This window comes from Neolamprologus brichardi, chromosome 6 (genome assembly GCF_056152115.1).
Source record: "Neolamprologus brichardi isolate AB-2024 chromosome 6, ASM5615211v1, whole genome shotgun sequence".
In the NCBI taxonomy this organism is placed as follows: Eukaryota; Metazoa; Chordata; class Actinopteri; order Cichliformes; family Cichlidae; genus Neolamprologus; species Neolamprologus brichardi.
In genome coordinates this window covers 24,968,276-24,995,657 of record NC_142109.1, presented here as the reverse complement: position 1 = coordinate 24,995,657, position 27,382 = coordinate 24,968,276, and the positions used below count along the sequence as shown (strand labels likewise).

Sequence of the window (27,382 nt, the reverse complement as noted above, 5' to 3'; positions counted from 1 at the left end):
AATTCCCCTCCCCTTTTCTTGTGAAGTGACAGCTACAGTGATGTATAACCCTGGCAGTGGAAAGTTAATTAGATAGGCTGGGTTACTGAGAGATGAAGGACTGAGGGGCTGCAGAGGAGAAGAGGGAGGTGGAGGAAGAGAAGAAGATGTAGAAAGAGAAGGTTACACAAAAAACAAGAGGAGAAAAGAAAGGAGAAGTAGGGCATAGGAAAGGTGAGGAATGAGACAAATGATGAGAGAAAGGAAAATAAGATGAGGTAATAATTCAATGATAGACAGAATGAGAGACTTGCTGAAAAGTAAAGTTGTAGAGGGAAAGATGACATAAGAGGGAAAAGCCTTGTCAAAATTATTTTCTTATTCTTTGAAGCTGTAAAAATGTACAGAAACAACAACATGGTAGTCACACAAGCCACATCAGAAAAAAATCAGCAATATGCACATATTCAAAATCATCTGTCTCGCAATACAACTTTCATGATGCTCTCTGACAATGAACTTGGTTAAAAGACAATCTTAAATATATCATCGGCACTGCAAGGCAGGCAATTGAATGTCTCCTCTCCATGCATGACACACATCCTAACAACAGGATAAAAACAAATGCCACTGAACTTGCAGACTCACGCACTCTCTGTCCCTAGAAATGTTTCACTGTTCGAATGAGTACCCACTCACTGGAACCAGACAGTTCTTGGGGATTTTTAATACTTCTGAACACTCAATAAGTTCATAACCTCCTTTAGAACTCCCTGTAAGCTTGCCATGTATGTCACACAGACTGCTGTCAACTGAGTGAAAACCATATGTTCTGAAAATCTCTTTTGAGTGGAAGTTACAACCCATGGGTAAAATAATAAACACACAAAAAAATAATAAATACAACATAAAACGCTTTTTTATTTAGTAGCTGAACATTCTGGCTTCCCTCTGGCACTCCTCAAAAAATTTATTCATATTATTTTAATTATTAGGATGTTTTTTGTTTCTTGTTCTAGTTGAAGTAAAGGGAAAAATATCCTGCTTCCAGGATAGATCCTTTCCTTTCAAAAACAATTTTGACATCCAGACTTTTTACTTGTCATCATATTACTGAGCTGAAATGCCTTTTCTGAAAACAACAACAAAAACAACAACAACAAAAAAAAACATAGCTTGGTGGGATTATCATTCTGAAAAATTTCTTCATCTTCATTAACCCAAATTTACAGCTAATGTTTGGACAGAATGAGAACATTTCAGCATGTACCTGTGCATTTACTGATAATGTAATGATTCCCACATGCTCTGATCCTTTATATGGCATAAAAAATCTCGATCATAAATGAGTGAGGAAAACTGCTGGTTTTCTCAGTCAGCTTTAAAAGTTTTAGTATCACCTCCGCTGCTAAAGCAGATTTGTTATTCATCACTGTTAAACATTACTTTCATCCAGTCATCCGATGACCAAAATTACTTCACTTTAGTCCACTGATATCCTTTGATATCGTTTGTCTACCTGAATATTTTCCTTTTATAACCCTCTCATTTTGTTTGTATTTGAACCAAATCCTAGATAGAACTGATTCTGTGTAGTAAATAATATTGATTTTTGATATTGGTTTCCTTCTTAGACTAGATGGATAATCCCTTCCATTGTTTCACCTGACAGCTCTGTTGTTGTGGTCATGCTTTCTTTCAGCGAGGTGCAATGTCTTGAAAGTACTTTAAATGCAGCATATTAGATTTTTACAGTATTTATATTAGAAACAGATTAAAAAGTTATATCACAATGCTTCCCTCTATTTGTTCTGGAAAAATATCATTAATTAAAATAATAATTTTAACTTAATCTGTTTGCTTGTGTCTTTCACAGTGCAGATTCTTGGGTTGTTAGACAAAAAACTGTTTGGATGGGTTAATTGTAGAAGCTTTTGATAACTGTCACAACAAGAGACAGATGGTAAAAGTTTTTAACTGTTGCCTGTATAACGAACAGAGGTCCAAGAGGTTATTACAAAAAAGGCTGGTCAGAAACTAGAATGTAATGAGGACAATGTGATTAAAACCAAGTTGAGTTACCAAGTGAAGTGGTGAACCGAGAGTATGAATACACGTAGCATAAGTAAAGTGGAACAAGTGAGCTGATGGGGCAAGCTGGGGTGACTGGGAATTGTTAAAAACACTGACAGCCTCTGCTGGGTGGAACAGGCAATTAACAGAAAAGTACTAGTAAATCTGGTTCATCAAACTCATGTCTTTAAACTGAATTTCTACTGTGGTGGTGTAGGTTTAAAGTTAAAATGCTGTTAGCCTAAAAACTAAACATATGCCAGGTTTAAATAAACCAAAGGTAATTTAGTATCTATGAAGTGACTGTGTTTCCAGTTAGCTGGAGATACAAACATTTTAAATAATTTAGTGCTGGCAATAAAAAATAGTATTGTGAAATAACAGACACTCTTACGATTGTGCGGTTAGATACCTACATTATATATTTCATACGTCATTAAACATGACTTCAAAATTTGCATAATAAAGCACAATACTGTGGAAAATGTCTGTGCAATTTGTCAAAGCCTGATCTGCAATTACTGTTTAGATAAATGGACTATTGTCCAGATACAAACACATTGCACTGTCTGCAAAACAGGTGTTTATGTTCATTTAGTTTTATTATGCCATTTTTACTATAATGACCATACAGTGCACTAAACCTCACCATGCCCTCTACACATCATCAACAATTTCACTCCTGTATAGTCAGTATGACTACATATATTGGGGTAATCCTATAGATGTTGTCCTAGCTCTCCCATTTTGTTATTATGACTACTGTATTCTTATCATATGCTAAAGTTAGAATTTGAATCCACAGTATCATGTTATATGTAGCTTTTGTTATGTACTTTTTCCAAGTAAGGCCCAGTGGAAGAAAAAAGATAAGGAAATGAGAATAAGGCGGTAAGAATCAACAGCAGCAGAAGGAAAGAGAAGAAAGAAGAGAGAAGATTGTGATAAAACACAGGAAATGAGAAATGGAGAAGAGAACCCAACTTTTACCTGTTTGTGTCTGTTGGTGTGTGTGTGTGTGTGTGAGAAAATGTGAGTGTGTGTATTTGCAGTAGAAGTCAGTTTGTGAGTGTGACTGACAATGACAGTGAGTGCAACGAGTGGGGGTCATTCTTCTGTTAATTAGTAAGTTAATGACACACTATGCTCCAGCGGACATGCAATATGGCAGGCTGACACACACTTACATACACACACTTACAGCCACACATAAGGATAATGGCTAAGTCTGCTTCGGTGCTCACGCAATGTGGCAGGCTGCTATGCAAAGAGCTTGACAGTGAGATAACAGGCTAACAATGACACTTCACACATACAAACACACACACACAGCAGCAACAACTGACAGGGAACCTCATCAAACCTGCTTTAATGAAGTCACTTTTCCCAAATAGAAAAGAGGAAGAAAGGAGTGATGAGCAGAGGAGGGGAGAAAAAGGAGGACAAGGTCGCATGGATTGATGACGCTCATTAGCCTAATAAGGTACTTTAATGAAGCGGGCCCAACACTATAGAGTGCCACAGAGTCTAAAGAACACACACACACACACACACACACACACACACACACACACACACACACACACACACACACACACACACACACAAACAAAAACACCCAACTGGTTTGTGTTCTCTTGTATTCACATATAAATATAGCTATTTTTGTCAGCTTCTAATAGAGCTGGGCGATATGAGGAAAATCTAATATCGCAATATCTTTTGGCTATATCACGATACACAATATTTATCACGATAATTTTAAATAACCTCCAAAAAGCAATGTTATTTTCAACCACATGGTGCCTAAAATTGCACGTGTGTACTCATTCAAATCAACCGTTCAATATTTTTTTTCTACTTTAAATACAAAAAAATCTGAATTAATTAAAATCTTTAATTTTAACCGCTTTTTAACCATCCGTTGCCCACTAAGGTTTTTCACAAATGACTATACTGTCACAGTATGTCTCTCTCTTTAACAAACAAAAGATCATAGTAAGAAAAAAAAGGACATCAAGCAAGAATTCACTAGGCAAAATAAAACAACCGAAATTAAAAAGGTGCTCTTTTGAGCTCATAACATATAAAAATTGTAAAATAAAAAATGTGATGACCTCAAATTACAGAAACAAAAGTCGAGACAGTGGTTATAAAAATGACTGACCAAGAACAGTCACAAGTATTACTGCTGGTTTATTTAATGTTTTCTTTGGTGTGTGAAGAGACTGAATTTTTCAGTGGATGAATTTTTTTTCAGCTGGTGGAATACATTTCTGGTACTCCTACCTTTTGCAGGAATAGTTTTACTGCACGTTTTGCAAATTATCGGATTTTGTTCAACATCCTCCTTGTAAAATCCAAACGACAGTGAGTCTCATTCCCTCACTTGTCTGAAACTCCTGCTGTCACCATATTTTCCCTGTCTGGTAGTATATAAACACACATGTTTAACGCAGTGTGTCAAGTAGAAAATTTTACGGATTAATAATACATTCGCAGCATTGGCATAAAAAAAAAAAAACCTCATTAAAAAAACTCATTAAATTACCTGCAGACAGCTTAATATTTCCATGGCAACTTATAGTCGATGATTACAATAAAGCCATTTTAACCACTCTACGTGGAAAAATCCACAATACATTGAGGATATTCGATATATTGCCCACCCTAGCTTCTAACTTCCATTTCTCTTCCAAACACTCACAGATACCCAACACAGTAAAACATAACAGTATGTACACAAACAGTTTTACATGCAAACACACACATGCATAAACAAATACAATGTAAGCTCACACTCACCTCTCCTTCTGAGGACTGCAAGAGGAGGTCTTTTCTACAAGATGCCGTAAAATCTCCCACTCCAGCACTGACCTCCACACCTCTGGGGGCCTCTAGAGTTAGGGTCCGAGTTGGGGACTCCAACCTGAGAACCATTAGCACAGTCTAGTCATGCTGGAAGCACTGGAAAGAATAGACACACGCACCTGCAAGGATTTGTAGTATGAACATGAGCAGGGTGATTTTAGGTTGATGCTTCAGCTGCCATTAGATGATTTTGTTTTTGTTTTTTTTAACTTTCTCAGTGACTGTTTTGTGAACACAGTTTTTAATCCACCAGCTTTTCAATCAAAAGCAATAAAGGTTCTTGTATAACAACTGAATATTTACTCTTGAGTGAGTATGGAGCATCGTACTCTGTAGGTAAAAAAGGTAAAACATTCAATAAAATACAACTTCTTGAACACAAAATTTGAACTTTCACAGTTACTCATTTAATGATTTTGGATAGAGCCCTACTATATTCTTAAGAAATTTCATGAAATCAATGAATTTGTGATTACTTTGTAATAAGCACTAACATAACCATGTATTTAGACTTCCCTGTTTCAGCGTTATCAAGTAAGCTCTTGAAAAGCTTGTTGAGACAGACATTTTTGCTAATCAATGAATAAAAGTACACTCCTTTTTTAGTATTGCACAGTAAAGTTTCATAGAAAATGTATTAAACTTTTAATTTAGTCTTTTGCTCACATGTTTAATACACAGAATAAACAGAATGTAATGTTTACAGAGCAACACATCCATTTTCAGGTTTTGATTTAAAAGAAAGTAATTTAATTTTAGTGAGCAGAAACGTATTTTTCTTTCAGAAAATATAGGTGCATTGAAGGGTCAGTAGGTAGGGTTGTGTGAAGCTGAAAAGAATACAAGGTGATTAAACAGTTTGGTGGAGTAAGATAAGCACAATGCTTCGCTCAAGGTCATATTGGCAAATTAAATCGAATAAAGAGCAATTTTTGATGTGGAGTATAACAAGTTACACACCACATACACACCAAAGACCAAATAACAAACATGTTTCAGTATAGGGGAAGTTTTCCAGACAAGCTTTGCTCAAGGGCACTTCAAAAGATTGGTTTCCCAATCCATACGGAGATGCTGAAAGGATAAAGTGTTCAAGCCAAAGACTAGATTAACTGAACTCATGATATTTGTCAGATCTGTGTTCAAAAAACAGATGGACGTAAAAAAGAAATAGGAAAGAAGCCCTTGGCCAGGAGCACTTTGGTGATGATATCAAGCTTCCACTGTTAATGTCCTCCACTAGACTACAGTCCCCGGGCTAAAGTCATTTACTTTTACTGTGTAGAAGCTGAAAACTGTTTATTCACACAACTGACACAAGCACTGTGGTGGGAAAAAAAATTAACAATTGAAGATTCAATCTGAAAAATTAAACATTCTCTGACAGAAAAAAAACTACTTTAGTAGTGTCATGGTGTCTGTGCCTTCAGTCCCTCACATTTTCTCCCTTATTCTTGCTCATGAATGCATAGCAGGTTGCCACTCTGGGGTGTGGCAGTTAATCAAGACTGGGAGGCAGTGCACACCTGGTTTCCATTATTCATCCTTTGTATATAAAGACCACCTTCTTTCATCCACCTTTACCAGGTTGTTCAGCTGCAATAGCAGTAATATCAGGCTTCACTTGTTTCATGCTTTCTTTCATTCCTTGTAACTTATCTGTTGTTTCCGTCTTTAGAAACCCCTTGGTATGTGCTCCAGACCTTCAAGGCTTCTCTGAAAAGGTTTTGTGGATCCCCCAATCTCACTGGAACTGGACACTGAACACTGACCTTCTAGCCCAGTCATTAGTTGTCTGCAACAATTATTCACTGCTCAGATTAGCCTCTGTTAATAAACAATTTGATTTGCAGTTGTGGACTACATATAAAGGTCTATCCATTTTGAGTTCATTATGACAAAATGATCGAATGAGACACAGGAGAACCACAAAGACACTCTGGTCATATTTGAACCAGTGGGAAGAATGGACAAACACAGCTGCAATGATCTTGAATATGAACAAGGGGAGGGTGGTTTTAGATTGATGCTTCCGGTACAGGCTTGGCATCAATTAAAAAATTACCTTACTAACCAAGGATTATACTCAGTCAACAGATTATCTGCACATTGCTGGAACAACATCACAAAAATAAATAAATAGATACATTTATTCATGAAAGTTTATTTGGCCGTTAGGACCCATGCCTGTTAATGATTTGTTAGCTGAGTTTGATGACCCCTTTACTCTGGGAGAGTGCTGCTCATAGACATGTCAATCTCTGGCAGCATATCTGATTATTCAGCTATATCTGATTATTCAGCTATAGCTGATTATTCAGCTATGCTACTGCAACTTCATGTGACCACTGGATCGCAATGGTGAAATTTTGCTCTCCGAGATAATTTTAACAGTTTTAATGGACAATTTAAGGATTAGCTAGCCACTAAACAGCTCCAATGTAGGCTCTTGTGCAAGTTGTAAATTGGGAAGGATTGCCAGTTGGTGTTACTTTTGTCTTTCCACTTGCTTTCAGTCAGCCATATCAGCTGTTGTTTGACTTTAGCCACTCTCCATCCTGACCTCTGTTCTGTGCCAGAGGTTTACTGTGGTCTAGGTGCCTCAACACACTCTCATTTTCAACACATGACACATTTTCACTATGACTGTGACCCCTCCTGACGACCAAATTATAGAATCTGTCACAGCCAGAGAAAGACGCTATAGAAAAATAGGTTAAGGAGTCCTTAGAAGCAGCAATCTTATGGCTATCCTCTTCACCAGTGGAAGCAAAACATGTATTGACTATAAAAGTTTAAACCAGATCACAGTCAAGAATAAACACACCCTGCCCTCAAACAGTGCAACTTTACAGCCTTTGCAGGGAGCCACCATCTTCACCAATTTGGGTCTCAGAAATGCTTATCATTTCTAGTATGTATTGAAAAGATAAATGTAAAACTGCAGTCAGTACCCCCAGGAAACTTTGTATATGTAGTCATGTCATTTGGACTAACCAATACTCCAGCAGTTTTCCAAACCCCAGTAAATGACTTTTGTGAATCAGTGTTTATATACCTTGATGACATCCTCATCTTTTTCATACTGGGTATCAACAGTATGTGAGGAAGCTATTGTAGAGGCTCCTAGAAAACCAGCTCTGTGTCAAAGCTCCATATTTCATGTAAAGCTGTGTGGCAGGCAGGTGAATGACTCAAACGTAGGACTCAGAAACAAAGGGAGTGAACTAAAGGAGGCAGCTTTATTTGCTGTAATATGGTACTTGAAATAAAATATGAAAACACTAACAGAAACAAACAAAAGATAAGCTAGGAACTATGATTTTGCAACTAGGAATGTACGACTATGAAATACACACAGGATCACAACAGGATGGGAAACAGGAGGGAACACAGCAGGAACAAATAAAGACTAAAAGGACAGGGGACGAAAAACTCAACACACTGAACACAGGATGAGAGACTGACAAGAAAACCCAAAAAGTATGATACCCATGGAGACAAAGACAAAGGCAGACAGGCTTGACACTGGGACCGGGGAGAAACAAATATAGGAACATGACTGATTGGGGAGACGGAAAGAGTCTTCCCAGATGTCTCCCCAGAATACATAAACGCTGAATCATAGAACCATTACCACATTTCTTCTTAGTCTCATTTTTGGGGTATATAATTCAGAGTGGGTAAATGAAAGCACATCCAGAAAAGATGAGAGCAGTGGCTAAATTCCCTCTCCCAGAAAACAGCTTCAGTGAATCCTGGGTTTTGCCTTGTTATTAAAGAGTTGTAGACACGTTCTCAAAGACACGTTCTCACTTTACTACTACCCAAATTGTCCTCCACTGCAGAGACAACTAATTTATCGGTTCACTACAGCATGTTTTCTTCTTCCATAGTTTCCCCAGTGACACTGTTTCTGACAGAGGTTCCCAGTTTATCTCTCAACTGTAGAAGACTTTTTTAAAGCACTACATGCCAAGGTTAGCTTGAGTATCATCCAAAAAGTAATAGGGATGATGCAAACGATCTACTCACAATCTGCAATCTACCTAAAGCTTACATTGGCCTTGAATTGAGTATGCACACAACTCTATTCTGCAACTCCTTTTGAAGCGTCCCCAGGCTGCCTGCCTCTTCTGTTACCAGCCCATGAGGATGACATAGCAGTGCCCTCAGTCCATCCCCATTTATGATGCTTTTGCAGGGTGTGGAATCAGACCAAGGTTGCAATTCTCTGGACAGCGGAGTGAAAAACGCAGTTTATATCTATCTATCTATCTATCTATCTATCTATCTATCTATCTATCTATCTATCTATCTATCCCAGCAATTCTATTGCTTTTTGTCTTAAGTTTCCTAAGACTATGCGACTTACCCCACTTTCTATGTGTCGAAACTAGAACCTCTCTCATCCAGCCCACTGCATTATAACAACAAGCAGAGGGTTTTCATGTTTAGCTGCACTCAAGTAATGAACATTTAGAATATATTTCTGTTTAAACATTCCTTCGACTCTCTTATCAGGTTTATATTCAGGATGTTTATGCTTCAGCTGATGTTGTTTCTGTAACAGAAAGGTGTTCCTTTTAAAATTACTCTGGAGAAGTAATTTTAGGTGGACATTGCTTTTCCAAACTCATGTTTAGAGACAAAATAAAAACAATTGTCTTAATTACACTAATTTCAAATGCAGATTCACTTCATTTTAGACGTTTACTTCATTAAGTGTTAAAGTAGAGTAGATCACTAGCATCACGATAATGTTTCCTGAATTAAAAATACTTGAAGTAGGCTGATTTGCATCAGAATTAAGTAATTTCACCACAATTTACTACTCAATACTTTTTAGACTAAATTACTCCTGGTGTGTTGTTCCCATTGTGTGATGTAATGAAAAGCTACATTAGAGCAAATTGTCATTGTTTCTCAGCATTGTCTTTGTTGTTTTTACACTTAATCACTTTTATTAGCATTCAAAATGTTTGGCTTTGTAATGGAAACCTAACACAAAAAAGTTGTCATGGTTTTTCTTTTTGTAGCTGTCTCTTAAAACCTTCATAACTGAGTAAATGTCTTCTGTCGCACCGTTAGATGTTTCTTTGAGGTCAATTTGGTATTTAGTCTGGGTTGAAAAGACTGGCCCATCTGGAACTCTTTGAGGTAGGCCACTTAATTGTTAAGCCAGTTTTCAAATGGTAAGCAATACAGCTTTAAATCTGAGAGTCAACTCATTAGTTAATCTACTCTAATACTAGGCATGTTCAACTGACACATTCTAAGATGTTGGGACAATGAGGAAGGAAACGAAGGATACAAGTGACCACTCTGTAATAAGTACAGCAACACAAGAGTCTGCCGAAGATTAAAAGCCCAGTTAGCCCAAGAGTAGCAAGTGCGCTAAGAGTGCTAAGGAGAAAAAATAGAGCTCCAAATTTCATTGGACCTGGACATCAACAAGAACAGTTACTGTGTATCATTATTGCATTGCATTCAGCTGTTCCTATCGTATTGCATGTGGTGAGGAGTTAGATATCTGTGTGTTTTTGCTTTTATTATTTTGAATAAATTATTATTTAAATAATAACCAGCATATGATGGTCTACTTTATGGTGTAAAACTATGGATGCATCTGCCATTCAGAAATTTCAACCATACTGGTTACTTATTAATTTTGGTGTTAAGATTTTTAGAGCAAATATACACTGAACAGAAGCCATAAATCCAAATTTTGATTTGCATTTATTTATTTTAGTTTATTAGTTAAAAATTACTCTTGCCTAGCTGAAGGTGAAGGTATTCAAGGTGAAGAGGAGTCATGAGGTGGATTAAATGTGATGGGAGGTTTGCTGTCGTGCAGTACTGAGCATCCAAGTGATATAATAAGTGTTGTAAGCAGACACTTCACACTGGGTCTGACTTATTGATCCGTGCAAAGAGCATACGCTACTTCAGTCATAGGTTGAGAAAAGGATAACCAAATGGTGGTACAGGCAGGAAACCAAATGGCTCAATAGATAGATCATGATATAAGACGGTACATATGCATATGTAAAAAACAGAAGATGAAACAGACATATAGCAAGGGAGAAAGAAATAGTTTTAGACCCAGTCAAATCTGATGATGTGAGAGTCTTTGGCTGGCTTGACAGCTGAAGCAATTATAGTGATGCTTCTGCAAGGTGAAACCAGCTGTGATGGACAAGCAGACACTTACATACTATCCCGCTACGACTCGCACCTCTTTCTTTCATTTCTAGCATCATGCCTCATTTTCGTTCACTGAAGGAACAAGTTAGCTTTACAATTTTAGCTTCACCCCACCCCACGCAGCCCAGCCCAGCCCAACACACACACACAAACACACACACACACACACACACACACACACACACACACACACACACACACACACACACACACACACACACACACACACACACACACACTAATGTTCCATGGATGGATTATTGGGAGAATGACCAGGATGGATGGGTTTCATAATAAAATTGCCATGAACATCGATTAACAGCTGAAAAATTGAGTTTGTGATCTCATACAAGTTTCAGCTTGATTAACCTAAGAAATTCTACGTAATAAAGGATATTCTGGAGGTCAATTACTCTTTGAAAAATTATTTTCTTATTTATGATTGGGTGTTACACTTGTATATCACTAGGGCTCAATTTCTGCAGGATGCTGGACCTCCATTGTTTCAAAAACTAAACAAATGCTGTGCAATTTTAAATTATTAATGTGTTCAATGGTCATTGGCATTCTGTGAATTTAAAGAAAGACTCTGTGACAAAATCTGTGACAAATAATGGGTGGGTATCAAATTCAATCTTTAGATAACTCACCTTATTGCGTGTTTCATAATTCAGGGATTAGTGATAATGGATGGATCAATTTGATGTAATAGTTATAAAACAAATTACATCCCAAGGATATGTAGCTTGATTATCAGCTATATGACTGATCATTTACTTTACCTACATTTTTACCCACACTGCATTAAGACTGTATATACTACATATATTTTTGCCGCTGTCCTCTTTTTTGACCGAAGTAAGTCTACCTCGGAAATATTGACTGATACAATTGTGTTTTACATAGCTTTGGTTCCTCATTTCAAGGACTTGAAGAGCCTCCCCAAGAATGACAGAGAGAGTGGATACATATTTTGAGTGATAAATGAGTTTTTTGTTAACATGAACGTTCAAGTACCATAGTACCATCATAAAATTTCGAAAACAAACTAAACAAACAAACAAATTTAAAAACTTTAAAAACATATCCCATCAATGTAAGCTTTACTTTGTTTAAATTGTAGCTCGTACATGTTAGCAGGTTGATACTGATTAGGGTAAGAATTTTTCAGCTAAACATCATCAAACATAAACATCAGTGTGTTAAAATGATCATTGTGAGCATGCTGCCATGCTTTACACTGTTTCACAATGAGTAAATACAGCTTCACAAAGCCCCCACATTAGTTTATATGCATTCTCTTTGTTTTTTGTCAAACCATATGGACATTCAATTGAAATACACAGAATTTACTATTTTCCTTTCTTGATTTAAAAAACCATAATCAAATACAAGATCTTTAATATGAAAACACACACGGCATAGAACTTCGGGTCAGCGCCCTAAGGTTGTGTTTTTCATGGTGCAGATAACAGGAGTCTGCAGCTATGCTGTTATCTTTGCAATTCATTATTATTACAGAAAACTGCCTATCCTCCTTCTCAGCTTCCAATTCGTATAGTATTCCTCCCCTTTTTCTCTCTACCAGCAATCCCTTCCTGCCTTTCATAGATCTGTTTTGACCTTCAGTTGTGACAATGCCTTTTTTAATGCACTGTCCATATTTGTCCAATCTGACAAGATAAGCTAGATAGAAATAAATCAACGTGATTTTTTTTTAATATTAGCATATAGAAAATAGAAAAACAACGCTGCATGGGCGCTCACACATGAAAAAAATATATATTCTAAATACATTTATCATAATTTTCATCTGCAATATCTAACACTAATAAAAAAAGAAGACTAGGTTTGACTTTTGATATCTGTAGGAACTTCAATAGGATATATACTGGCAACTCCCTCAATTGTTTGGCTATGAAAGCATTAGTAAAGTGGAGTGAACGACTGATTGAAGTAAAAACATCATATTGGGCGAAAGACTGAAAAAAATATATAATTGCAGGACTATTAACAAATCTCTAGTTTATGTGTGTACCAGTGAGCACAGTGTGCTAGTATTAATAATATGAAAAAACTAAAGTGGATTACCTAGATGAAAATCAGCCCTCATAATTATTTACTTTTCTGCTTTTATGACTCCGTACAAGATGTTGAGCCACTGAGTTTAATTTTCTTGTATTCTGGGCACTCATAACATAAATCCATTTCTGAAACTTGCATTGTAGAAAAATTTGCAAACCACACTTTAAGACAATTTGTATTTGTGTGCCATTGCAAACTCTGAAGGTAGATTTTTTTCTTCTTTTGAAAAGGCCAGTAGTGGGTTTGACACTATACAAAGCGATTTGTTTGTAAAGCATTTGTAATGCACTCATGTAATTAGCAGTCACATGTGTTAGTAAACATGCATTTTTTAACAATTATAGATAAAATTAACTCTAATAATAAAACTCTAATACATCTTTGTATACATACTTGCACAACCAATGGCTGACCTCAGACAGGAGAAAACACAAGCATGCCAAAGCAAGCTACAGTGGGGCAAAAAAGTATTTAGTCAGCCACCGATTGTGCAAGTTCCCCCACTTAAAATGATGACAGAGGTCAGTAATTTGCACCAGAGGTACACTTCAACTGTGAGAGACAGAATGTGAAAAAAAAATCCATGAATTCACATGGTAGGATTTGTAAAGAATTTATTCGTAAATCAGGGTGAAAAATAAGTATTTGGTCACCTCAAACAAGGAAAATCCCTGGCTCTCACAGACCTGTAACGTCTTCTGTAAGAAGCTTTTCTGTCCCCCACTCGTTACCTGTATGAATGGCACCTGTTTGACCTCATCATCTGTATAAAAGACACCTGTCCACAGCCTCAACCAGTCAGACTCCAAACTCCGCCATGGCCAAGACCAAAGAGCTTTCGAAGGACACCAGGAAAAGAATTGTAGACCTGCACCAGACTGGGAAGAGTGAATCTACAATAGGCAAGCAGCTTGGTGTAAAAAAATCAACTGTGGGAGCAATCATCAGAAAATGGAAGACATACAAGACCACTGATAATCTCCCTCGATCTGGGGCTCCACGCAAGATCTCATCCCGTGGGGTCAAAATGATCATGAGAACGGTGAGCAAAGATCCCAGAACCACACGGGGGGACCTGGTGAATGACCTGCAGAGAGCTGGGACCAAAGTAACAAAGGTCACCATCAGTAACACACTACAACGGCAGGGAATCAAATCCCGCAGTGCCAGACGTGTTCCGCTGCTGAAGCCAGTGCATGTCCAGGCCCGTCTGAAGTTTGCCAGAGAGCACATGGATGATACAGCAGAGGATTGGGAGAATGTCATGTGGTCAGATGAAACCAAAGTAGAACTTTTTGGTATAAACTCAACTCGTCGTGTTTGGAGGAAAAAGAATACTGAGTTGCATCCCAAGAACACCATACCTACTGTGAAGCATGGGGGTGGAAACATCATGCTATGGGGCTGTTTTTCTGCCAAGGGGACAGGACGACTGATCCGTGTTAAGGACAGAATGAATGGGGCCAAGTATCGTGAGATTTTGAGCCAAAACCTCCTTCCATCAGTGAGAACTTTGAAGATGAAACAAGGCTGGGTCTTCCAACATGACAATAATCCAAAACACACCGCCCGGGCAACAAAGGAGTGGCTCCGTAAGAAGCATTTGAAAGTCCTGGAGTGGCCTAGCCAGTCTCCAGACCTCAACCCCATAGAAAATCTGTGGCGGGAGTTGAAAGTCCGTGTTGCTCGGCGACAGCCCCAAAACATCACTGCTCTTGAGAAGATCTGCATGGAGGAATGGGCCAAAATACCAGCTACTGTGTGTGCAAACCTGGTAAAGACCTATAGTAAACGTTTGACCTCTGTTATTGCCAACAAAGGTTATGTTACAAAGTATTGAGTTGTATTTTTGTTATTGACCAAATACTTATTTTCCACCCTGATTTATGAATAAATTCTTTACAAATCCTACCATGTGAATTCATGGATTTTTTTTTCACATTCTGTCTCTCACAGTTGAAGTGTACCTCTGGTGCAAATTACTGACCTCTGTCATCATTTTAAGTGGGGGAACTTGCACAATCGGTGGCTGACTAAATACTTTTTTGCCCCACTGTATATTGTTCTATGGGTGGAGATAATTAATTAATAGAAGAATATCTCAGTAAAGTGTAAACTATGACCAGGCCAGAAGCAGCTATCAAACTGAGAGCCAAATGACAGGAAAGTATATAAAGCGCCTTGAGGCGACTTTTGTTGTGATTTGGCGCTATATAAATAAAATTGAATTGAATTGGATTGAAAGGGCAACATGCTACTAAAAAAGCTAGTAGCTAAAAAAATAAATAAATAAAAAAATCAATAGAACATCAGCAATGCTCAAACTGAGTGTATGCATTTCAGAAGGTCAGAAAATTAGTTTCTACAATTTTATTTCTTTTTTCAACATTTTTTTTCTCTAAAATGCTCCTTGGAGTTGTTTGAAATAACGTTGCAATGCTCAATTACTGAAAAAGATTTTGAACATGTTTTTCCTGTAAGGGCAGGGATTTGTGTCATGGATATATAAGATCTGATGCTATAGTGTTACTGTGCAAAAAACTGTCATTTTTAGTTTGGTGAAATGAACGTCTGTCCAACTGTGTAATTTTGTAAATTAAGAGTAATTAAGAGATTGAGAATGTGGAGGAGCCCAGGATTAATTTCCTTTGTCCTTCCTGCTTCTTACCACTGGAAAGAAGCAACACTTAATTTATTCCAAGAGTTCATACTCTCCAAGTGTAAAAGAAATGTCCAAGAAGTCTGACAAGATGGATATTATAGAACTCCATCCAATGCCTTAGATGAATCTGCATTTCAAGAGAAATTACCCAGTATGGTGTATTTCTGAAAGCAATGAGTGAAGTTGTGCAAAAAATATTCAAGTTTGAGTTTTTTAGTGTGATTTATATTTCCCAGAAGACTTGGCTGACATTCATCCTGCCCTTTTCCTCTTCAGAACTATGAAGGCCAACACCTTATCGCCACCTTGCCATTTGGGACGCAAACCTTTAACCTTTTCACGCTAAATGCTCCATCATTTGCCTCAGTGCCCCTGTCGCTGTGGTCCAACCCCATCCAAGAAGCACTTTAAAAACTTTTTAAATTTTAAAAAGTGGTGTTGAGTGATGCATTGAGACAGGACTGAAAATGGGGAAACGCGTCAGTCGTTGACTTTTAGAGAGTTAAATTGAGGCAGAATCCAAAAACATGGCATTTTAAAGCCTCTCTACCTTTTTCTTTGTTTTTTTCAGTGAGTCTGTGTCTGGGTGAAGGAGGGCGATGCAGCTTGTTTAAATCGCACCATGAATCCTGCAGGTGTGAAAAAAAGAGTGGGAAGAGAAAGCCTTGGGGTGTTTTAAAAAGTTATCTGAGTCCCTACTGAGTTATTGAGGTGGGACAGGAGAAAGTTAAGGTACATTAGACATTTGTCTTTGTGGAAAGAATGTGTGTGTATGTTTGTGTGCCATAAAAGATCAAGAAATATATTTTTTTGTGCAGCTGTGTGTGTTTAAGCAAGTTAAACCTGATATAATAAAAATGGAGATAAAAAATACGGGATGGAATTTGACTTATTAACAATGGATTTCAGCTCATCACCTTTTTTTTTGGTTCGCATTCACAAATTAAGTTATAAATGATCCATCCGTCCATCTCTTCCATTTATCCAATTCACTGTCATGAGGGGGCTGGAGCTGATCCCAGCTTGCACAGAGAGAGAGGCATAAATGATTAAATGAGTTCTAAGTAATTTTATATTTCATTTAATTGTTTTCTTGAAAGAATTAACTATAGGTGATGATGGCTTTATTATTGGACAACCTACAAGAGAAATCTTGACAATCTGACAAAATATTGTGTAAGCACATTTGCTTTTTGATATACAGAAAGTTTTAGCAAAGTTTTTATACATCTGGCTCCTGATGGTAAAATTACATTTTATATGTACGCATATTGTGAGAATAGACACATAAAGATTTAGCAATGGGTGTTAGCGTATTTATTTTCAGTTAGTATCTTAACAATCAGCCACTTAATCACATACTTCCCAGAAGTTAGTGCCTTTATACAGCTGTCTCATCATGATGTCCCATACTTCTATGTCCCTATGCATGATACACACTGCTTGACAAATCCTTAGGTTACTACTAAAAATGATTTTCTGAAGCTCTCGCTGTCCTCCTTGCTGTGAAATGTAGCTGAGGAAATGGCTAATGGCAGAGTGCACAGGGAGAAAAAATGTCAAGCAATTTCATGCCTTTGTGCCTCCAATGGGGTGCCAAGCTGATAATTTAATCAGTAGTGAAAGACTAGCTTCACTCCTCCACAACTTTAGCCATTCCATCCATTGTTCATTGACTTGTTTTTGCAAGGAAAAAGGAAGAGTTGGAGAGCAATTTACATGAAAAAGATGGCAAGTAAGAAAGAAATAGGGTCGGCAAATGGATATGTCAAAAAAAGAAAGGTTAAAGTCATTGTACAATGTGTGTCTCCATTAATACATGGTGCTTCTCCATGTTGCACAATATGAACTAAAATTTCAAATTTCAGAATAACTATCTTGCATTTTTGTTCATGTTCTTGATTCACAAAGCAGTGATTGCTAAAATTATTGTGCATTTTTACAATGACATAACATTGACTCACTTTGTGACAGTAACAAAAGTAACCTGGGGAAATCATGCACTTACGGGTGCACTACTTGGAACTGTGATAAAGTCTGACTGTGAATATTCAACTTAAAATATATGCGATAATGTGAACAATGAAAATGAATACTGAAAATCCCATAAATAACTCTGCTTGTACATTGAAGTCCATTTCTCTCTGAACAAAACTTACATTAGTGGTTCAACTTTTGGAATCCTGTATCTTTTGTAGAATATAAACTAATTCACCCCATGAGAAAAAGACTACTGAGCTATAGTGCAAAGCTACATGCGTGTTTGCTTAAAAACAAAAAACAAAAACAACAAAACAAGCCTTGTTTTTCCAGATGCCTAAAGATATAACAAATGAAGAAAGGTATGTGCTTTTGCTTCTCTCCAAAGACTAGACATAAGGTCAGAAAAACAGCAGGATATCTTATTCTTTGGTTCATTATTATTGTCTCACAGTAAAACAAAGGAGCATAACAGACAACACAGAAAAACATTAGACTGTCTCACAAAAGCAATAAAAAGGCTACACTGCATTTAGTCTCTGGAATGTGTATTCTCTTTACCCATCTGTGGTTTATTCCTTCTGTAATGCCACATGGCTTTTTTTTAAAAAATTTTTTATAATGAGTAGGTAGCATTCCCAGATAAGAACAAACATTTAATTTCATAGGTCATATTCTTAATTTAATAGGCTTTAAAAATTAAAGAGATAAATTAAATGTAGCTTTTCTGTTTTTATATATTTAGTCTAGTTTATTTTGTTATTTATTTATTTATTCTTATCTAAGGCAAATTTGACATTTTTATGGGACTGAAGGTGCAAATCATTAGCACCAGTTTGGTTCCCCTTTTGCCTTAATTCTTTATGGCATAGATTACACAAGGTGGTGAAAATATTCCTTAGAGATTGCGGTCCATACTGAGATGACAGCTTCACACAGTTGCTGCACATCTGTCAGTTGCACATTCCACAGGTAAATCCCTCATTCCACCACATCCCAAGAGTGCACTGTTGGATAGAAATCGGGTGACTCTGGGGGCCATGTGAGTACAGTAAATCTATTTTGATATCCAAGAAACCAGTTTGAGATTATTTGAGCTTTGTGACATGGTGTGGTATCTCTGTTTCCTACTGCAAGAAGAGATGAGCTGTGGTGATCATACCAGAAGGCGATGATGTGCTGTGGTCACAAAGCAATAGAAAGCAAGAGCACCACCATTCAGAGTGGCTGTAGCATTTAAACAATGGTCAAGTAGTACTAACATGGCCAGAGTGGGCCAACAAAATATCCCAAATGTCACTGCACCACCACAGACAACATTTCTTTTTCAATTTTCTATTGTCTTTATTTGGTGCGCTTGTGCCTGTGTAGCCTCAGTGTCTTGTTGTTAGCTGACAGAAGTGCAGCATTAAGTGTGGTCCTCCCCTACTGTAGCCTGTCTGCTCCATGTGTTATTCATTCACAGATCCTCTTCTGCGTGCCTTGGTTGTAAAAAGTAATATTTGAGTGACTGTTGCCTTCCTATTAGCTCAAGATAGATCATTCTCCATGACTTTTTGACGCCTGCTGAGAAAACTGCTGCTCAATGGATATGTTGTATTGTAAACCCTAGAGATGGTTGCGTACGGAAATCCTATAGATCAGAAGTTCCTGAAATACTCAGGCAACCCCATATGGCATAAACATCCATGCTCAATTTCATGTCAGTAAATCATCTTCACTATTCTGATGCTTTTGTGTGCACGTCAACAGGTTGTTTTGACCATGTTTACATTCCTAAGGTGCATCTTTTACATGTAAAAATAAGCCTTTCTTAAAGTTTTAGAAGTCACACAGTTGCTTATGAGGAGACAAATCATGTTAGCAGACTTTAGGCTCAGTGTGACAGTTGGAATAAGACATCATTTAAAGAGGCTACAATCCCTTGCTGCATTAGTGACATCTGTAGCTATTGTATTTCAGTCCTTGTTATTTAGTATGCCTGGCAAATGTAATCTTGTATTTTGCATGGATTGGATGAAACTTTAATTATCCCTACGGGGAAGCCGAATATTTACTGCAGCAGTGAGGAATAGATCAATAAGAACAGCACAAATAATTATTAAGATACAAGCGACATGGACGAGGAACTGCAAAGTAATGATAAGACTAAATGGCAATCCCGAAGAAGCGAAAGTTGTGATGATAAGAGAACTCAAAGACTTAGAGCAATATAAATAATCAGGAATCTGCTCTGGAATCTATTGGAAAAGTGACGATTGGATAATGAACAATGGGTATGGAAAGTATTTCTGGCCTTACGGCTCAAAAAACAACAACAAAAACAAAAACACATAAATGACAAGTTTGGACACAGATTATAGGTTTCCATTCAGAGATATTGAAGAGGAAGAATTTGATTATGAAAAGGACTGTCAAGGTGGTTATTTTGCCACACACGCTGAGAAAACGAACTTCAAAACGTTTAACTATGCAGAGCACAACATGCATGACCCTGAAAGTAACATTGACCCAGATACCCACTTCTACAATAACACCAATAATACTTGTGAGTACTATACGGATGACCAATTCAATATGAATATTAAAATGGCAAATGCATTGTCGGTCATACATTTCAATAGTAGAAGCCTGTATAAAAATTTTTCTAAAATTACAGAATGTTTAAGTAAGTTAAAAAAGTTTAATATAATTGCAATATCAGAAACATGGCTCGATAATGAGAAAATTAGTGAAATGGGACTGGAAGGATACGAATTATTTACAATGAACAGGGTGAATAAAAAAGGAGGCGGTGTTGCCTTATATGTAGATAAAGTTTTGAAATGTAGTCTGATTGAATGTATGTCAAGCACCATAGATAACGTATTGGAATGTGTCACTATTGAAATCCATGTTGAAAAAGCTAACAATATAATTATAAGTTGCATCTATAGGACACCAGGTTCATGCCTTGAGACATTCAATGAAAAACTTGCTGCTATGTTTAGCAACCTAAATGATAAAAAAAGTGCAAATAATTTGTGGTGATTTTAATATAGATTTGCTAAACCCAAATGGACATCAGAAAACAACAGATTTCATAAATACAATGTATAGTAACTCCCTTTTCCCTGTAATTATAAAACCAAGTAGAATAACAATTGATACAGCTACATTGATAGATAATATATTCACAAATAAAATTGACCATGAAATAGTAGGTGGACTTCTTATAACTGATATAAGCGATCATCTTCCTGTTTTTGCAATTTTTCAAAATTATTTTGGGATTAAAACTAAACAAAAGAATCAAATATTTGATATGATACGACTTAGAACAACAAGAGCCATTGCTGCCCTCCAGGTGGACTTAAAGGAACACAATTGGAATGAGGTTTTTGCAAATGAAGATTCAAATAGTGCATATGATGCATTCTTATCAACTGTAATTTCACTATATGAAAAACATTGTCCTTTAATGAAAATCACTAGAAAGCATCACAGATCAAATAAGCCATGGATCACAAAGGGGATAGAAGATGCATGTAAAAAGAAAAATAATCTATATAAGAGATTCATAAAACAGAGGACAAAAGATGCTGAAATAAAGTACAAGTTATATAAAAATAGATTAGTAAATATTATAAGAACAAGTAAGAAAGAATATTACCACAAATTATAGTTATATAAAAATAGATTAGTAAATATTATAAGAACAAGTAAGAAAGAATATTACCACAAATTATTGGAGCAAAGTAGAAGTAACACACAAGAAACATGGAGGATATTAAATAGTATAATCAAAAAGGGCTCAAAAAATAAGAATTATCCAGATTATTTTAAAAAAGATAAAGATATTGTGCTTGATAAAACTAAAGACATTGCAAATTAATTTAATGATTTCTTTGTAAATGTTGGCTTTAATTTAGCAAAAGAAATTCCAGAGTCAAGAAATAATAACGACCTAAATAAACATATTACTCAGAATGTGTCCTCCATGTTTATTGGTGCTGTAACTCATAGAGAAATAATTAACATTGTGAAGACATTTAAAAATAAAAAGTCCACTGACTGTTTTGGTATTGACATGATATTAGTTAAAAGTATTATAGAATATATAGTGCAACCTTTCGCATACATTTGTAATCTGTCCTTTCAAACTGGTGTATTTCCCTCACAAATGAAAATAGCAAAAGTTATTCCAATCCATAAAAACGGAGAGAGAAGTCAGTTTACCAATTATAGGCCAATATCACTGCTCCCACAGTTCTCAAAAATTTTAGAAAAGTTATTTGTTAATAGACTTGATAAATATATTGAGAAGCATAATCTCCTAAGTGATAACCAATATGGCTTTAGAGTGAAAAGGTCCACTTCGATGGCAGTGATGGAACTTGTAGAAGGGATATCTAATGCTATAGATAATAAGTAATATACTGTTGGTGTTTTTATAGACTTAAAAAAGGCGTTTGATACGATTGATCATTCTATATTAATGAATAAACTAGAGAGATATGGCATAAGAGGGTTAGCATACAAGTGGATGAAAAGTTACCTGGATGACAGATATCAATATGTCGAATTCAATAATGTAAAATCTAAGCAGTTGAAGGTAACTTGTGGTGTTCCTCAGGGCTCTGTGCTGGGCCCTAAATTATTTATATTATACATAAATGACATTTAGCATTTCCAAACTGTTAAAATGTGTATTGTTTGCTGATGATACCACTCTGTATTGCTCAGGTAAAAACCTGGAACAGCTTCTGACTACAGCGGAAAAGGAGTTAAATATATTAAAAAACTGGTTTGATGTAAATAAGTTATCATTAAATATAAAGAAAACAAAATTGATTATTTTTGGCACTAGACAAATGAAAAATGTATCTAAAATCAGGGTTAATGGAATTGAAATTGAAAGAGTGTACGAAAATAAATTTCTTGGAGTGATAATTGATGATAAGCTGAGTTGGAAGTCTCATATAAACCATGTGAAAACAAAAATGTCAAAAACCATTGCTATTCTCTATAAAACAAAGCATGTCCTGAACAAAAAATCATTATACACACTCTATTGTACTCTGTTGCTTCCATATATGACTTACTGTCTGGAGATATGGGGTAATGCATATAAAACGAACACTCTTCCTATTTTCAAGTTGCAAAAAAGAGCTATAAGAATTATAAACCAATCAAACTATATAGAACCAACTAACATTTTGTTTATTAATCTGAATACCCTGAAATTTTATGATTTAGTTGAATATAAAATGGCACAGATAATGTATAAAGCACAAAATAACTTGCTTTGCCCCAGTACTCAGAAGCTGTTCAAAGTCAGAGAGAGTCAATATGACTTAAGGGGAACAGATTTCTTTAAAAAAAACAAGATAAGGACAAATATAAAGCAGAGATGTGTTTCTGTTAGAGGAGTTAACCTGTGGAATAGTTATGACAGTGATTTAAAAAGGTGTAGTTCATTTTCCTTGTTTAAAAATATGTTTAAAAATAGAGTATTAGAAAAATATATATATCAAGAATGAAAAGAGCAAAAAAAAAAACAAAAACAAAAAACAGAAAACCTCTTGATTCTTTTGCTTTGATGTAGTTACTTACTAAGGTGGTGGTGTTTTTTCTTGTTTGTTTGTTTGTTTGTTTTGTTTTTGCTTTGTTTGCCTTCTCTCACCCCAACCGGTCGCAGCAGATGGCCGCCCCTCCCTGAGCCGGGTTCTGCCGGAGGTTTCTTCCTGTTAAAAGGGAGTTTTTCCTTCCCACTGTCGCCAAAGTGCTTGCTCATAGGGGGTCATATGATTGTTGGGCTTTTCTCTCTGTATCTATGAAGCGCCTTGAGGCGACATTTGTTGTGATTTGGCGCTATATAAATGAAATTGAATTGAATTGAATTTTATTATTTGCTTCGAGCCCTGTGTACAGGAGCTGCATGCTAAAAGATCTTTTGTTAAAAGGGTTGGCGTAATAAGCAAATGCTTCAGCCAATACCTTTTGATTAGCCTTGTCTCATGCTTTCTTGCTTTGTGGTAAATCTTTGTTCTGTCTTCACTGAGATATTTGAATGCTAATCAATAAACATATCAATAAACAAACAAATACAGAGCACTGAAGGTAATTTGATAAATAATTGTCACAGCAGAACATACTGGAATTAAGGCAACTGATATAAAATGAAAAGACAGGGTGTCCTCACCAAGGAAAGTGAGGGCAGGTCAGAAGTGTATTTGCAGTGTTTGACTTTAACTGTGCACATTACTGATTATATAGATGGAAGAGCATATGTTGGGTATGAGACTGTGAATGTCACTCTGGTCCCATAAAAACTGATAAAGTGCACCTGGGATGGTACCTAACCCCACTGTTCCACTTTAATGTACAGAAAACACTGCCTTGACCTTTGGTAGTGATAATAAGAGCACATTTTTTTATTGCGTGTATATTTATTGCATCACACTTATACGCTAACCAGAAGTTGATGATGTCCTGAGGTTTCTTTAACATAAAATCAACCATAGTGACAAAAATTAAAAATAGAAAGTGGAAAATAAAAAAAAAAAATAGTTAGCTACAGTTTGTGTTGTATTGATGTTAGATTTTTTTTGAATTCATATCCTTTATATCTTACCCCCTTTTGGTGACAATTAGTCCGCATTAAAAAACTAAAGAGGATTCTTGTTTTTAACAACTTGAATACATATCCCTATTTGCACTGATGGATTTCCACGTTTATTTTTTCTACATTTGTAGCCCTTATTCATGATTACATATTCAATCATTGTAAAATTGCAGGTGGGAAAAAAAACCCTTTTGGAAATGATGACAATATATTTGTGAGCAATTTTCTCAGATTTTTAGAGAAAGTAGGTACAGGCAAAAGTTTAATAAGTGAAGAGAAAACATCTACATCTTTCAAGATTCAAGGATCTCTGAACCTCAATGTTATTATTTAATTCAGAGCTTTAACAAAAATGAATATCAGTAGAATTTATTATTTCAGTATTCAAAGAAAACTAATTACAGAAAGACATGCTCGATGGATCGATGAAGCAAATGAAGGATTTGAACCAAACAATAGGTGAAAAGATTATATACATTCCTCCCTCTGGTGGACACAAAGAAGAGTCAGAAAATGCTTGAGGAATCAGACCAAAGCATGGGGAAGTGAAGAAAAAGAAAAAAACGAGAATACTTTAAAATGGAGAAACAAAATCCTCCACAAAAGCAATAGCAATCACAAGATCAGCTCTGTGCTTAGTTTTCTTCATTTCTCTGCCTCATTGCCTGCCCTCCTACAGTCATGCTATCAGTGTTTCTCTCATTCTTCCTCCTCGTCCCTTACCTCCTGGCTAGATTCTGGCTGTGCTCACTCTCTGTTAACTAAAATGTACAAACAGATACGTTCTGGTGGTATAATAACACGCCTTCCCACCTCTTCATTTTCCTCTTTTGTTATTATATATTTTATTTCAGTCGTGCACTCATTGTTTTTTGTTTTAAAGGGAGTTTTTAATTTAATGTTATAAAAATTGCTGGTAAGTCAAAATTATTTTGACCCGCAATATATTCCTCTACTCATTAGTCATTGAACATTCCACTAATTTAAACATATTTTCATTCATTCATTTATTGAAACACATCCTATTTAAAAATGAACTTATACATGCAATATATCTTATTGCAACTCAAATAATAGAATTAATTCAAAGTCAGTTGTAAAATTCCACAGCATTACACGTTTTGTTTGAGGGCCTACTGCAGAATTAACAATAACTACATGTGATCTCAAAGGGAACAAAGGCCAATGATATATTTTGCAATTTCAAGCAAACTGAATATCCAGAATTTTTTCCCCTCATGTTCCACTACTTCACCAAGTTTCATGAAATTTAGCCTGGTACTTTTTGCATAATTTTGCTGAGAAAAAGACATACAAATAGTAATGATCACACAATGCTTGGCTTTGCCAAGAAAATGCATCCTTTTCAAATTTTAGTTCTAAAAACTTTACGGCTACATGAGGAATGATACATTTTAGAGTCCCCAGGGTGGTCTTTGTCATGTTTTTACTGCCTTTTCTTTGTTTTTTTTGTTCCTTTTTTAAAAAACAAATTTATTCTCCTGCCTTGAAATCCCACCATGAACACAATAAACCTCTCTGTTGCTCTGTTTGGAACAGGAGCATGTGTGTGTACGAGGTTGAGGTTTTTGAATCTGTGATGTCTGCGTGTATTTATGTGTGTGTAAGTTCAATAATTTCTAATGTTATTTATTTTCTGTGATGCCAGTGTCTAGCTGAAACAGCCTGTAGCCATTTACAATAGTCTTTATCCACAGTGGAACATTTGGCTCTGTCACAAAATCAGATAACAAACACCGTCTATCTTTGAAACCCACACATTCAAATGCACACACAGTGCACTATTGGCACTGACACGCACACACACACACTTAAATTTCACAAAAGGAACAGATGTGTTGCAATATGGTGAGACTGTTGAATATTTACTTGTTGTTCTTCCTTTTGCACATCCCCCCAAGATGTCTACAGCAGCAACCACTGATAAACAGCAGTTGATAAACAAAAATAAACAACAATCAGCAAAGACAAACAATGACAGAACAACACTGTTCATGAGGAAATGCTCCAAAGCTCTGTCAAAAAAAAGAAGCTCTAATTGGAAGAAGGGCATCCATGTTAATCACTTCAGTGCTTGTTTGCAGCAAATGTAAAGCAGCATGCCACATTTAATTGCCTTGTTTATACAAATTGTAGACATTTGGCACAGGTTGCAGTTACCAGTGGTTGCTGGAGGTAGCTGGCAGCTGCTAGGTGAAACTCGCCACAAAGATGTTTTGAAATAGGTTTGATTTTGAAACATGACGATTGTAGCGATAGGGGGATAACGTTTGCTTGAGTACTGTTTTGATGGCACAGAGTAACTGACATATGCAATGGACTCAGCCCTAGAAAGTTAGGTTTTATTTCAGTGCAGGGTATATATACATATATCTTGATTGTAAAAGACTAGACCGATCACTCCTAATTTGGAAGGCACTGGTGACCTATCACATGACAAGGACCCTTTGGTATCATATACACATTTTATAGACCTAAAAAAATCTGAAAAATCTGAAACAGACATAGCTAAATTTTCTCTGCTTGTCTTATAAGAGCTGTGGCACAGGTTCTATGTTAAGCTTTCTGCAGATAGAATTGCCATTTAACATGAGGTTAAAGGGTGTGTATATATATATATATATATACAGTGGGGCAAAAAAGTATTTAGTCAGCCACCGATTGTGCAAGTTCCCCCACTTAAAATGATGACAGAGGTCAGTAATTTGCACCAGAGGTACACTTCAACTGTGAGAGACAGAATGTGAAAAAAAAATCCATGAATTCACATGGTAGGATTTGTAAAGAATTTATTCGTAAATCAGGGTGGAAAATAAGTATTTGGTCACCTCAAACAAGGAAAATCCCTGGCTCTCACAGACCTGTAACGTCTTCTGTAAGAAGCTTTTCTGTCCCCC

General features: G+C 36.3%; 1 protein-coding gene across 1 annotated transcript in view; it reads right to left on the bottom strand.

Moving 5' to 3' along the window:
- The window catches only part of LOC102784717 (zeta-sarcoglycan), a 365,649-nt gene that overhangs the window by 21,950 nt on the left and 316,317 nt on the right, over positions 1-27,382 (bottom strand). The window contains exon 7 of the mRNA XM_006790836.2: positions 4,858-4,981. Coding sequence (XP_006790899.2) covers positions 4,858-4,981 — 124 coding nt within the window. The remainder of the gene's footprint in view (positions 1-4,857; positions 4,982-27,382) is intronic.